The 15,335-nt window shown below is 41.1% G+C and overlaps 1 protein-coding gene across 13 annotated transcripts in view; it reads left to right on the plus strand.

The window, feature by feature from the left end:
• Positions 1 to 15,335, plus strand: part of baz2ba (bromodomain adjacent to zinc finger domain, 2Ba) — a 151,900-nt gene that overhangs the window by 99,107 nt on the left and 37,458 nt on the right. For all 13 annotated transcript variants that reach the window (XM_022675251.2, XM_049479812.1, XM_049479808.1 and 10 more), the window contains exons 4-7: positions 9,504 to 9,704; positions 10,075 to 10,230; positions 12,666 to 12,877; positions 13,965 to 14,171. In XM_022675251.2, coding sequence (XP_022530972.2) covers positions 9,504 to 9,704; positions 10,075 to 10,230; positions 12,666 to 12,877; positions 13,965 to 14,171 — 776 coding nt within the window. The remainder of the gene's footprint in view (positions 1 to 9,503; positions 9,705 to 10,074; positions 10,231 to 12,665; positions 12,878 to 13,964; positions 14,172 to 15,335) is intronic.

Raw genomic sequence — 15,335 nt, forward strand, 5'->3', positions numbered from 1 at the left:
TATTATAAGCATTATATAGTACAGCTTTAATGTAGCTGTGAGCAGAAGAGACTGGAGGAGAAAATAGTGAGAGTGACAAAATGAGAGGAAGTGAGAGATTTAAAAAGAGAGAAAGAGAGAAAGAAAGAGAGAAGGATATCAGGTAATCCTGTAATTCTGCTCTGCTCCTCTCTGAGCATCTGATTTAATTATTGGCTGGCTGAAAGCGCATTAATATGAGGCTGGCGTTTTTCACCTGTGTGCGCGTGTGTGCATGTGCGCGCGCGTGTGTGTGTGTTCCCAGTGTGCCGAGTGCCAGCAGGAGCGGATGTCGACCTTTTAGGGAATATTCTCTCTCATTTATCTCCACATCCTCTCTCTCGCTCTCTCCCTCTCACACACTCACTCTCTACCCCTGTTCTCTCTCTTTATCTGTCTGTCTCTCCCTCTCACTCTCTACCCCTGTTCCCTCTCTTTATCTGTGTGTCTCTCCCTCTCACACACTCCCTCTCTACCCCTGTTCTCTCTCTTTATCTGTGTGTCTCTCCCTCTCACACACTCCCTCTCTACCCCTGTTCTCTCTCTTTATCTGTCTGTCTCTCCCTCTCACTCTCTACCCCTGTTCCCTCTCTTTATCTGTGTGTCTCTCCCTCTCACACACTCCCTCTCTACCCCTGTTCTCTCTCTTTATCTGTCTGTCTCTCCCTCTCACTCTCTACCCCTGTTCCCTCTCTTTATCTGTGTGTCTCTCCCTCTCACACACTCACTCTCTACCCCTGTTCTCTCTCTTTATCTGTCTGTCTCTCCCTCTCACTCTCTACCCCTGTTCCCTCTCTTTATCTGTCTGTCTCTCCCTCTCACACACTCACTCTCTACCCCTGTTCTCTCTCTTTATCTGTCTGTCTCTCCCTCTCACTCTCTACCCCTGTTCCCTCTCTTTATCTGTGTGTCTCTCCCTCTCACACACTCACTCTCTACCCCTGTTCTCTCTCTTTATCTGTCTCTCTCCCTCTCACACACTCACTCTCTACCCCTGTTCTCTCTCTTTATCTGTTTGTCTCTCCCTCTCACTCTCTACCCCTGTTCTCTCTCTTTATCTGTGTGTCTCTCCCTCTCACACACTCCCTCTCTACCCCTGTTCTCTCTCTTTATCTGTCTGTCTCTCCCTCTCACTCTCTACCCCTGTTCCCTCTCTTTATCTGTGTGTCTCTCCCTCTCACACACTCCCTCTCTACCCCTGTTCTCTCTCTTTATCTGTCTGTCTCTCCCTCTCACTCTCTACCCCTGTTCCCTCTCTTTATCTGTGTGTCTCTCCCTCTCACACACTCACTCTCTACCCCTGTTCTCTCTCTTTATCTGTCTGTCTCTCCCTCTCACTCTCTACCCCTGTTCCCTCTCTTTATCTGTCTGTCTCTCCCTCTCACACACTCACTCTCTACCCCTGTTCTCTCTCTTTATCTGTCTGTCTCTCCCTCTCACTCTCTACCCCTGTTCCCTCTCTTTATCTGTGTGTCTCTCCCTCTCACACACTCACTCTCTACCCCTGTTCTCTCTCTTTATCTGTCTCTCTCCCTCTCACACACTCACTCTCTACCCCTGTTCTCTCTCTTTATCTGTTTGTCTCTCCCTCTCACTCTCTACCCCTGTTCTCTCTCTTTATCTGTCTCTCTCCCTCTCACACACTCACTCTCTACCCCTGTTCTCTCTCTTTATCTGTCTGTCTCTCCCTCTCACACACTCACTCTCTACCCCTGTTCTCTCTCTTTATCTGTGTGTCTCTCCCTCTCACACACTCACTCTCTACCCCTGTTCTCTCTCTTTATCTGTCTGTCTCTCCCTCTCACTCTCTACCCCTGTTCCCTCTCTTTATCTGTGTGTCTCTCCCTCTCACACACTCACTCTCTACCCCTGTTCTCTCTCTTTATCTGTCTGTCTCTCCCTCTCACTCTCTACCCCTGTTCCCTCTCTTTATCTGTCTGTCTCTCCCTCTCACACACTCACTCTCTACCCCTGTTCTCTCTCTTTATCTGTCTGTCTCTCCCTCTCACTCTCTACCCCTGTTCCCTCTCTTTATCTGTGTGTCTCTCCCTCTCACACACTCACTCTCTACCCCTGTTCTCTCTCTTTATCTGTCTCTCTCCCTCTCACACACTCACTCTCTACCCCTGTTCTCTCTCTTTATCTGTTTGTCTCTCCCTCTCACTCTCTACCCCTGTTCTCTCTCTTTATCTGTCTCTCTCCCTCTCACACACTCACTCTCTACCCCTGTTCTCTCTCTTTATCTGTCTGTCTCTCCCTCTCACACACTCACTCTCTACCCCTGTTCTCTCTCTTTATCTGTCTGTCTCTCCCTCTCACACACTCACTCTCTACCCCTGTTCTCTCTCTTTATCTGTCTGTCTCTCCCTCTCACACACTCACTCTCTACCCCTGTTCTCTCTCTTTATCTGTCTCTCTCCCTCTCACACACTCACTCTCTACCCCTGTTCTCTCTCTTTATCTGTCTGTCTCTCCCTCTCACTCTCTACCCTTGTTCTCTCTCTTTATCTGTCTGTCTCTCCCTCTCACACACTCACTCTCTACCCCTGTTCTCTCTCTTTATCTGTCTGTCTCTACTCCTTTTCTCTCTCTTTCTTTTATACTCTGACATTCTCTCTCTCCTTCTTTCTGTCTGTCTCTCTCGCTGCCTCACAAGCACTCTGTTCCCATTTCTCTTTTGTTTTTTCTCTTGCTTTCTCTCTCTCTCTGTCTCTCTTTTACACATATTTTGTGCCCCATTCTCTTTCTCGCTCTACCTCTGTCCCGTACACCCTCTCTTTCCTCCACTTTTCACTATCTACATCTATCCCTCTTCTCTCGTTCTTTACTCTTTCTTTCTTATCCCTTTTTTTCTTATTATTTATTATCTCTCACTTTACCTCTCTCACTATTCTCTTTCTCAATCTATCCTCTTTTTATCTCTCTTTTTCTCTTTCTCATCGTCTCTTTTCCACCTTTTTTCTCTCTCACACCTATCTTTTCATTGCCTTAATCTCTCTCTTTCTCTCTTTGTATATTCAGTTCGATAATAATTAGATTCAACTTATTGATTCATTTGTTCTGTGTGTTTGTGTGTGTGTGTGTGTGTGTTGTCAAGGCAGTGTGTGTTTACAAGATCAAGTGTGAATTATCAGGTTTTTATGCATTTGTGTCTGTTTAAGAGAGTGTGTGTGTGTGTGTGTGTGTGGCTGGAGCTGGTGGAGTGAGCAGTGTCCGTAGGGAGCGTGCTGCACTCGTTCCCTCTGGCGGGTTCAGTCAGGCTGGCCATCTTTCTGTCGTTCACTCGCATCTGCTGCTCCTCCTCTCCTGCAGGAGAAAAGCCTGTGTATTTCGCAGTCATCACTTTTGTGTGTGCGTGCGTCTGACCTGGCGCTCGGCTGCGCTGCTGGAACAGCGTGCCCAAGCCTTTTTCCCCACGCGCTCTCTAATGCAAATTGAATTTGCATGAAATATGCGGCACAGAAATTGCATCTGACTCCTGGAGGAGACAGTACACGGCTCTGCTGCTGCCAGAGAACACTGCTGAGAGGAAAAAGACACAGCGAAGATGGTGATGGTGGTGGTGATGAAGGCCTCTGTGCACGAACATTACTAAGCTTAGAGCTATGTCATTGACTTAAATATCACATATATGCATATATGTATATATATATGCATTTATACACAAGCATTTTATTCCAAACTTGATAAAATCTATGGTTCTCCTGAAATTGGTGGTCTTAAATTTACTTCAGTTGGTGGTCTGCTGCAGGTGTGAAAACTGTCGACTCCCAGTTCCGCATGTGTGCTTACATTATTGGTCTATTTTGTAATGCAAGGCTTCCACTTATTGCATTTCCTAGGACATTAGAGAATTTCACATTGGTGAAGTAAGTGCCTGTACTGACAGCATGAAGGCTGTGAAGTAAATACATATTTGCACAATTGAGGTTTTATGATAAACAGAAACAAAGGCTGAAGGTAGATTGAAGTACAGCGAGGTAGAGCACACGAGTTACAATAAGGAATGAGGAAGAGGGAGGTATAATGGGGTAGAGAGAGGTAGAGTGAAGGAGAACGAAGTAAAACAAGGTAGAGGGAGGTATAATGGGGTAGAGTGAGGTAGAGTGAAGGAGAAGTAAGCAAAACAAGGTAGAGTGAAGGAGAATGAAGTAAAACAAGGTAGAGGAAGGTATAATGGGGTAGAGTGAGGTAGCGCGAAGGAGAACGAAGTAAAACAAGGTAGAGTGAGGTAGAGTGAAGGAGAACGAAGTAAAACAAGGAAGAGTGAGGTAGAGTGAAGGAGAACGAAGTAAAACAAGGTAGAGTGAGGTAGAGTGAAGGAGAACAAAGTAAAACAAGGAAGAGTGAGGTAGAGTGAAGGAGAACGAAGTAAAACAAGGTAGAGTGAGGTAGAGTGAAGGAGAACAAAGTAAAACAAGGAAGAGTGGTAGAGTGAAGAAGAACGAAGTAAAACAAGGTAGAGTGAGGTAGAGTGAAGGAGAACGAAGTAAAACAAATTAGAGTGAGGTAGAGTGAAGGAGAACGAAGTAAAACAAGGTAGAGTGAGGTATAATGGGGTAGAGTGAAGGAGAACGAAGTAAAACAAGGTAGAGTGAAGGAGAATGAAGTAAAACAAGGTAGAGTGAGGTAGAGTGAAGGAGAACAAAGTAAAACAAGGTAGAGTGAGGTATAATGGGGTAGAGTGAGGTAGAGCGATGGAGAATGAAGTAAAACAAGGTAGAGTGAGGTATAATGGGGTAGAGTGAGGTAGAGCGATGGAGAATGAAGTAAAACAAGGAAGGGAGAGTGGGGTAGAATGAGAGAGTGAATTGGACCGGGGTAAAGTGAAGCAGAATAAGTGAGTTAAAATGAGGTAGAACGAGGTAGACTGAAGCTCATTGAGTTAGAATATGGTGAAGTGGGGTAGGGCAAGGCAGAGTCAGGTAAAGCAAGATAGAAAGAGGTGAAATGAGGTAGAGCAAGGTAGAGGTACTTCTTATCCTGGAGTGCTACCAATGAAAGCAAATCAGTGATAATGAGCTCTTCTCCCAAACAAGCCAGACTCGGCCCTGGGTGTGCACTCTTTATTTGGGACAAGTGGGCACCCTTCATGAATCCCCAGTCAAAACAGTCATTTGGTACTGCCTGCATCAAATAGACATCCCTCAAAGCTCTACTCTTTTAGAGAGAGAGAGAGAGAGAGAGAGAGGAAAAACACTCATACTCTCGCTTCGGAACATATCTGCACACTGATAAACTGTTTGGCCATCTCTGAAATAGCATTCATGTCACAGCTTTGCTAGTTCATGCTAGTTCCACTTCAGGTTCCAACTTTAGAGGATATTTATATGGTGCCTCCTGGTGAGAAACACATTTTCTTACAACAACATGACAGCATAATTTATGATTTCTGTACAGGCTAATGTAGTTAATGTGTAATATAAACAGACCGTATATCAAGTCTACATGAGACTACTGAACATTGTGATGTGCTGGACACATTTGTGTGAGGAAATTTATGTAGTTTGCACAGGGGGAATAAGCTTCCATTACTACTATATAAAGAACTTGTGAATTCATGATTATATAAATAAAGAGATTCATTTTACTGTATAGACATATGTTTCCAGAGTGTCATCATGTGATGTTAGGATCATATCACACAATAGGATGAGACTTACAGGAGGTAAAAACAGGAGGCTAATAGGAGGGGAGTGAGAAGGGGGCTTTTACTTAAGAGTACTACTTTTTACCAGATTTTTTTACTGTTTGTGGACTTGGAAGTACTGTGGTGTTGGGAGTATTATCTCTCTAATGTGAGGGTGGAGGAGCATTCACTCCTGGTCCTGGGCAACTTGGGGTCCATGGGCACCATTGAACTGGTGCCGGTCTTAGCTGCGGCTTGGGGGAAGAAACGAGCCGCAAGTCTCTCCGGACCTCCACAGCGCTCATTGGATATTTTATGGATTTCGTTGTGCTATGATGAGATGCTGGTGTATAGACCATTGCACTCTCTCTCTCTCTCTCTCTCTCTCTCTCTGTCTCTTCATTGTCTGTTCGTTAGTGCAGCAATGTGCACTAGATATTGAATGTTGATATCCTAGGAGCCTAGTTGGCAAGTATATGTAAGAGTACATTAGCATGTTACTGGACCCAATATCAGAATCGGTCTTTATGCATCTCTATTCAAATCTATTTTAATCACAGTATAAATATTATATATATATATATATATATATATATATATATATATATATATATATATATATATATATATATTGTAATATCATATCTGCAATGCAGTTAATCACATTTGTATGATTTAATTAATTTGTTTCAGCAGGGATGAGACTCAACAGAGGTCAGATATTATTTTATATGGTAAATTGAGTAACAGAAAGATTTTCTGGCCATTTTTTCGGATCTTGTTTAGCTTCTGTCAAAAAATTAAGCGTAGGAATATATTAAATGCTACACAGGAAAGAGAGAGAGCGCGCGAGAGATTTGCCCTTCAACTCCCTTTCTTGCTGGAACTAATGGCATCAACTCTTCTTCCAAAAGCGAATTACGCGCTGGGATAACACTGCGCGCATGTGTGTGTGTGTGTGTGTGAAGTGAGGTCTCCCCCTCATTCCGGTGTGTGTAGAGCTTAGAATCTACATAATAAATTTTCTGCGAGTAGCTTCTTAGCCGGGCTGATCTGGCTTCTCCACCTTCATTGCCGTTTTCTGGCAGATCAGCCGGAATCCTCTGGAATCTTCCGTCCTATGCCGTGTACCAGTGTCACTATTGATAATGCATAAAACAACCTGATAAGGGAGCAGTGGCAAGAGCGGTGGGAAGAAAGAGGCGGGGTTTATGAGGAAGTGTAACAGTATTAAAGTTTAACATGCATAAAGAATGAATTATTCATTCAGTCTTGGTGTTTAAATAATGTGAAGTGTGTGTGTTTGAACGCTCTGTGAAGTAGTAGGCAAATGCATGTTGTGTGTAGTGATTAAAGGAATGCTTTAAAAAAATAAAAACTTTAAAGCTGATTGTAGGTTCCAGTTCGGAGATTTACATTATATCAGCAAATCTAATTTGCACTATTTATTTTTCATACATACAGTGATGTCAGTATTTTGTTACTTATTAATGCATTACTCTAATCTGATTTTTTTTCAGTAATGAGTAATCTAACATGTTACTATTTCCAATCCAATATTCAGATTGAAGTTACTTATCTAAGTCACTTACATTACTTTTTTGTCATTTTACTAAATAAAATGATATTGTAGCGTCCGGCTGGACGCAAAATTGAAAGGAAGGATGAGAAAGATGTTTACAGTCGTTGCTTTATTGCTGGAACTGTCGGCCGCAACCACGTCAAAATAGCAACAGACTAACAAGCTAACAGGCTAAAACTAGCACTCAGACTGAACACACACTCACACCCCGCACTCTCTCCACCTCACACACACACACACACACACACACACAGCAAGCCTCCCTCTCTGTCCACCAAAAACACAGACACACACATAGCGAGTAACCCTCTCTTTCCACCTCTCTCTCAAAAACACACACTCACGCAGCGAGCCTCCCTTTTTTTGCTTCTTACACACAGACACATAAACCCACATATCACACTCCTGGATTGAGGAGAGAGATGCGCATTTTCTAGCTGGAAAGGCAGACACTATTCTGAGTTTCAGCAAACATGACAATATTAAGTTTGGTTGTTTACTCTGTGCTGCCACAAAGTGCTTGGTTACCTAGCTTCAAAAACACAACATCAAATTTGAAGAAACGTTTGGAGTCGCAGTGGCACTCTTCCAGTAAAGGGATTTTTGGCAAAATTGTTGTGTTGAGGTGGCAGCTGTGCATGTTTTACCTGCTGCTGCAAAAATAATGAGTAAAGAGACTTGAAAGTAACTTAGTTACTTTTTAAATCAAGTAATCCATAAAGTTAGGAGTAAGGAGTAATCAGTAAGCGGATTACTTTTTCAAAGTTACTATTTAGGGGTGTGACGAGATCTCGCGAGATTAAAACGTGACGATATTTCTCGTCAAGCTTTAACCTGTCTCGCGGGGAAAAAAATAAGTTAGCGTGGACTTTTTAAGCGGGATCTGGCAACACAGCAGGAGTGCAACTACGTTCTGTTTGTGGTGTATGCAAACGTTGTATCAGCGTTGTATCAGTTGTACTAATCCCTTAGCTCTGTACTTTATTAAAAAAAATGTTCTGTCTCTGTTTGCACTTCAAGCATAGTCTTAATATGAATGGTTATGGTTATGAATAGTTAAATTAAAAGAGATTTAGGAGAAAAAAACACAAGCCATAGGCTTAATATGACTGATCAATGTGTGAGAGAAACAAGTCTGTTAAGTTTGCGTTATATGATTTTGTCAAATAAAAAAACTCTAGTTTTCATTTTTGAAGTTTTCTTTAAAATTTTATTTTTAAATCTCGCCTCGTCTCGTTCTCGTGAACCCAGTATCGTGTCTCGTCTCGTGATATTAGTGTCTCGTCACACCCCATTATTATGCCATCACTGCTAAAATTAAAGGGGTTTTTACCTTAATAAAGATGTAAAGATGTAAAAAAAAATGTGTTACCTTCCACGATAAGCTTGTAGTAAGATTGTAGCCAGCTTAGCTTTTTGCCCTGACCCTACTGCTTTCCCATGTTTGACGTACTTTTGGGTTCCTATAGTGTGTATATATTAGCTTTAGCATTAGCATCGACTTGCTCTGAGCTTGCTGTCCAGTGGCAGTTTAAAAACAAAGAAAGGTGTGCAGATTTCCCACAGGTAAAACAGAGTTTGAGTGATGGTACACAGAGGTACGATATGAGTACTTTTTTGTACTTAAAGGTACACTCTTCATAATTGTACACTCAGAGGTACAATATTGGTCTTTACAGGATCAGATTTGTTCCCTCTGAAGTACAAAGTAATTTCTAACAGCAATAAGTACAAATTTGTACCATTTAACCAGACAAAAGGTACATTCAGTATTCTGTATCACTGTACTAATAAACAATATATATTTTAATTGCACATTTTTTATTTGAAAGCCAGACAATTTTGGATCATTATGTTTTTGAGCCATATTTAGTTGATGATAATGTTTATAATCTTTATAATCTTTACTGGCACAAAAACCATGGGTACAAAAAAGGACTTTCACTGAAAGGTACTTTTTTGTACCTCAATATAAGGTACAGCCCCAGCGACAAGCTTTGTACCCTTTTAAGTACAAATCTGTACTTACTTTTCTTAGTGTGTACGTTGCGGACACCACCTAGCGCTCTGATCACTGTGAATAAAACAACGACTCAGAACTGGATTAGGAATAAAATAGTCGATACATATAAATAAATAATTAAATAAATATCCATTAAATATATAACACAAGTAAAATGGTTGAAGGTTTCATAGTAAATTAAAATGGTTGAAAATGGGTGATGATCGTCAGTTTGCCCTATGCTAATCGAGTTGTTGCTGTTGTTGTTGCAGGCCCTCTGTTCGGGGTGGCAGGGAGTGAGCAGCCATTCAGCGTCAGCTCTGTGACCTCTTTGCCCAGTGCCTTCCCAGTGATGGCTCATCCCGCCTTTGGCCTCCTGTCCCCAGCCACTGCACGCCCTGAGTTTGGAGGTCTGGGGGCCCTGGGGGTCACCGCAGCTTTGGCAGCCCACCCGCAACTAGGGGCTTTTTCAGGTAAAGCAATACAATGTTTTGTGTGTCTGAATAAAAAGCCCAATATGTTAATCCACCTGCCTTCATTCTGTTTCCAGAAGATTTTCATTTCTCTCATTTCTCTCAATCTCATTTCTCAATTACAGTGGTTTAATTACACAATTGTAATCATTAAATTAAAGTTACCACTTAATTATTGGGAAGTGATAAGCAGAAAGTAATTACTATACATTAATAAAATTAAAATGGGTTAGTATAAAGTGTAGTGTATTATTATATACTATGTAATGATATATCAAATTACACTGACCTACCGAAAGTCATAGTACAGACTAAAACACTGAATTTTAATAGTCAGTAAAGATGTATACTATACTTTTCTGTTCTACAGAGTGGTGGCGAGCAGCTGAAGCTCATGGGCGGAGTCCCGCAGCCTTCTTCCCGCCTTTCCTGGGCCTGCCCCCACTGTTTGCTCCTCCCCTCCAGAACCATGAGGCCACTCCATACACTTCCAAAACCCAGAGCAAAGGCAGCCGAGGGTCTAAAGGTGGGCAACATGAACATTCCCTCTGTGTCTGTAACACTGACCTACAGCTTGCCCTCAGTGCACTGTAGTAGGATGCCAAATCAGTATCATGTTAATGTTGAAAATTAATCTGTAATGGCATGATAATTTATTTTCATGGTGACTTCAAAATGACAAATGGTTGATAATTAGTCTGTTTCCAGTCCATTTTAAACCAGTCTGCCAAATTCATAGTAATTATCAACTCAGCTAATTGTAAGTCCGCCCACTGCAGTCTGTTAATAGTTGAATAGTAGCTTTTGAGGCAAACTGTGCTTGTTAAACAGTTAAAGGCAGCCCTCAGGTATGTGTGTACACTGGAACACATCGCTCGAAGCTGGTGCCTCAGGTGCCTCTGTAATCGTCTGTCTGGGTGTTTAAAAGCGATTTTTCGTTCTCTCACAAGAGCTTCATTCCTGTTCTCAGCAGTGTAGTACTAAACATGGAAGAGATGCTGAGAGCAGCTGTTTATTCTTTTTTTGTTTTATATGATGAATCTTTGCATAAATACAAGAACGTTTTCACATGTTGGATATCCAGTCCATATCATACATCCTTATTAGCTGGCATGCTAACCAGCTACAAAAGAAAAGAAGATATATCTTCTATTTTTTTTCTCTTTTTTTAACAAAAAAGAACTTGTCTAAGTGAGGTCAACGTTAATGCGTGCAAATAATCTGGAAACTTTAAAGTGTTTATGTTTTTCGAATGCAGATTAATCGTGTCACCAAGTTTGGCCTCAGCCTTCTCCCATAATCCTCTCATTTTACAAAGCTTGGTGCCATATTGATGGTTTGTATAAATAGCAGTATTTAGCAGCGTAAACACTGTGTAGTTTACCACTGCTGAGTTCAGAAAGTAGGATATTTTTTATTTGATGATTAAATGGATTAAATCTCACAATCTCTGGTCCGTTTCCTTTCAGAGTTGAAGGTATAATAAGGAGCAAGCGTTTATTTTCTCCATTAAAGCTCTTCATTATTTTTGTTTCCTCTTAAAAATACAAAACAGTTTGAGCATTTAAAATGTTTTAATCATTGTTGTGATTAAGTACAGTTGACACCACTAATACAGAGTTTAACAGAAAGGATGCAATAATTCTTTAAAAATAATTATGCAGGTGCATAAATTTGGGTGAAAACCAATTATGAAAAATGGTTAATGTGGCCAAGTGCAATGTTTTCTATTCTTTGCATCTTCTCTGAAGAGTGGCAATATGGGAGCCTCAAAACACAACTCTCAAATAACTTGAAAACAAATATTATTCAACATCATGGTTTAGGGGAGGGATACAAAAAGTTATCTCAAAGATTTCAGCTGTCAGTTTCCACTGTGAGGAACATAGTGAGGAAATGGAAGACCACAGACACAGTTTTAGTTAAGACCTGAAGTGTCCGACCAAGAAAAATCTCAGATCATCAGAGGAGAAGAAGTCACTGTGCATCGTTCAACTATTCAGTGCACTTTACACAAGGAGAGGCTGTATGGGAGAGTAATGCAGAATAAGCCTTTTCTGAGCACACGCCACAAACAGAGTCGCTTGAGGTATGTTAAAGCAGATTTGGACAAGCCAGCTTCATTTTGGAATAAGGTGCTGTGGACTGATGAAACTAAAATTGAGTTATTTGGAGGACAGTATGCAAAAGAACACAGCATTCCAAGACAATCACTTGCTCCCCACAGTATTTTAATTTGGTGGTGGTTCCATCATGCTGTGGGACTGTGTGATCAGTGCAGATTCTGGGAATCTTGTTTAAGTTGAGGGTCGCATGGATTTCAGTCAATATCAGCAATTTCTTGAGAACCGTGTTCAAAAATCAGTGACAAAGTTAGTCAGAAACTACAAACAGTGCTGAAAATGTTAAATACAAAGTACAAGAGAACATCTGTGAAGGCCAGAGGGAACACTTTACACATTAAATAAATGCGTCCCCACTCAAAAAAGCATCTTCATCACATGTAAGACCTGATAAAGACTCCAAGAAACAGAGGCCTGCATATACAGACACAAATGGGAAACTCCTGACAAGGTAAAAATAAAAAAATTAAAATGTGGAACTCCTGCACAAACCAGGGCAGAGACATGGCCCCCACAACAACAGATCCATGTGCTTTACAGCAGATGGCAGAACAAGACAAACACTAGCAGACAAACTAGAACTGACAGGCTGTAACACGGGAAGGAAATAACCCAAAACAGGTCAGACCTAGAGCAGAGCCTGATAGATGTACACCTCTTCACTTATAAAAGCCCTTCAAATAAAATGACGTACAAAAGTAATAGAAGAAGTTGATATGGTTGATTGCGTTGTGCGTCAGAAGGACTAATGTGGAAAATGCTTGTATCTTTGATGACATCACTTGGCTAATTCTCAGGTGACCCTTGTTTAACCCTGCTTTGTTTTGCGGTTCTGCAGGTGTTAACGGAGCCGTGAACGGCAGCGCTGTCTCTCTCTCCGTCACCAAAGGCAGCGTCTCAGTAGCCGCCTCGCTCTCGCCCTCCCCCGCGCTGCGGCCCCCCGAGCGCAGCCGGACCCCCAACGCCAAGCCCCGTGCCCGCAAAGCTGGTCACCATAGCAACAGCACAGGAGAGCTCCAGGAGAAGCCCTCTCAGAAGCCTAAAGAGAAGGTAAGAGATAAAGTGGCACGGGGAGCAGACGGACCCCCATCCATTATTTAGGGGCCGGAAGGGGGGGGTTATAAGACTGTGAGGCTGGGGGCTATGAAATACATATCCAGAACAGCTTGCAAAGATTTCTGATTTTGTTTACAGCTAACAAATACGTCTTTACTGGAGCTTAACATAACATTTGGTTTCATTTGTCTACAAGTTTTTTTGTTTGTTTTAATTACGAGATAAGCCTAATTACATTTGACTGTAGCAGCTGAATTTCTGCACTAAAACTGCCCTAGTAAAGCCTTATTCACACTGGATTAGTTATACCTCAGGAAGTGAGGTAAAGTCATTTTTAACAGACATCCTCACCTAATTTATTTACTTTCAAATGCATCATGATGTCAGTCATTTTCCCCAGAGTGTGCACTCTTGTCTAGTAAAGATTTCAGGATTTATCTCCAGTAAAACAATCTAATCAAAATATGAGTCAGTTATACTTCTTTTTCCATGGAAAATTAGTTTCCGTGGGTTTTCTGAGGTACAGAGGAGTTTGACGAGGTTTTATTTCATTGTAAATGCACATATACTACAAGTCATTCTAGTTTGTGGCAAACCTAATGTACTAAATGATGTACAAAGTGCCGATTCAGAAGATACTGAGAATTGAAGGTGTCCTCAGAAGTGTTAGTGTTATTAGAGTTAGTTTTTTCCTCAGCTTTAGGCACGTGTTATAAGATTAGTTTCCACTTTTAGTTATGTGCATAGTGCATAAACAGAGTCGCTACTTCAATTTCAATGATTTATGCTAATATATCTGACTTGACTTGTGAGAATTAATATACTATACTTTTCTGACATCCTGTAGTAGAAATAACAATACCCCATTTCCACAGGTAAAACTAGTCCTGTTCCAACAGGGCTTAAGAGTGTAATGGAAGGCTAGGAAAGTGTACAGTGTATAAAGCAGCATGCTTTTAAATGGTGCACCAGTTATCTCAGTGTAAATTCTCAGTTGAATGTAATTATAGAGAAATGACAGGGAGAAAGTTGATTGATTGACTGATTGACTGATGTTTGATCTTTTTGCTGGTTACTACAGAAAGCCCGTAAGAAACCAGGGGATGGCTTAGGTGCGAGCGACAGTGAATCAGGCTCGTCGTTGGACAGCGACAGTGAGGGAGTCAGCAGCAGTGACCTGGATGACCTGGGAGAAGAGGAAGATGATGACGATGATGATGATGACCAGAGTAAAGACAGCGAAGAGTCTGACTCTGAAAAGGAGCGACAGAAGAAAAAGAAAGTGAAAGTAAGTCGACTGTCTGCTCCTTTCATGCGTCATTATTTCATATAGCTGACCCCTTCTGCCTTCCATGATTTTCACTCACCTTCTGTGGCACAGTTCAGCAGCATTCAGAGTTCTGTCTGTGTCTTGCCCCAAGCACTTTCTTTATTCAACTGTATTGTGACGAAAAGAAAAACTGTGTAATAGAAGAAAAGCGTGAAAAGCTAGAGTGTACTTTTATTTTGAAAATAAAATTGTTTATTTCACACTACAGGTGAAAATAATTAATCACCATAAGCATAATTTATTATTAGAATCAGTTCAAGTATTTTAAATAGTCAATGTTAATGTTTGTGAATTAAAAAAAATCTAAATCATACTTAAATAACTGAAGCAAACTGAAACAAAATCAATCAAATTTTTTGTCAGGAGGTTTATAATTTAGCATTAACATGTCACCTTATTCTCATAACTGCAGACTAGTTAACCTTTTGAATGTTGTTTGGCTGTGTCCACATTATAAGCTTCACTACTAATTAATACTAGTTACTACTCATTTTTTGCTTAGTTAAGATCTTTCTGTCTCGGTTCACATTTGTGTGGTTACGTCATCCATATCTGTCTGTAACATGAAAGTATCTGTCTGAAATTTAGCCTAGGTAGTATCCAATCTAATCTGTATCCAATCTGAGACTACATATAAGGATTTATTCAGACTGGCAGCCCACATTTGATTTTTGCCATACCTAGATTGATTTTTGATTAACTGGACAGCTAGAGACCACAGGGAATCTGATTTTTAATCTGATCAGATGTGATTAAGCTCGGATCTGTACAGATGAATCTCAGTCTGCACACTCACATCAGATTTCAAATCGGATTTGTTTTTTGCGACACTCGCAATGCAAACAAACAATAACCTCATCAAATCCAGTGTGCCAAAACTGCAGGGGCCCAAGAAGAGCTCCAAAGGTTAGTTACTAATGCAGACCTCAATACCACAGTGACCCATGCAGATACGCTTGTGATGTCCGAGCACACAAATCAAATCTGATCACTGGTAAATTACTAGTGTTGTAGTCAAGAGACTGGGAGTGGACAAAACTGAGACAAACCCAAGACAAACCAAATTATTTTTTTGTGACCACCATCATCTACCACTGCCTTAACCCTGTTAAACAGTGAATC

Source organism: Astyanax mexicanus, chromosome 5 (assembly GCF_023375975.1).
Source record: "Astyanax mexicanus isolate ESR-SI-001 chromosome 5, AstMex3_surface, whole genome shotgun sequence".
In the NCBI taxonomy this organism is placed as follows: Eukaryota; Metazoa; Chordata; class Actinopteri; order Characiformes; family Acestrorhamphidae; genus Astyanax; species Astyanax mexicanus.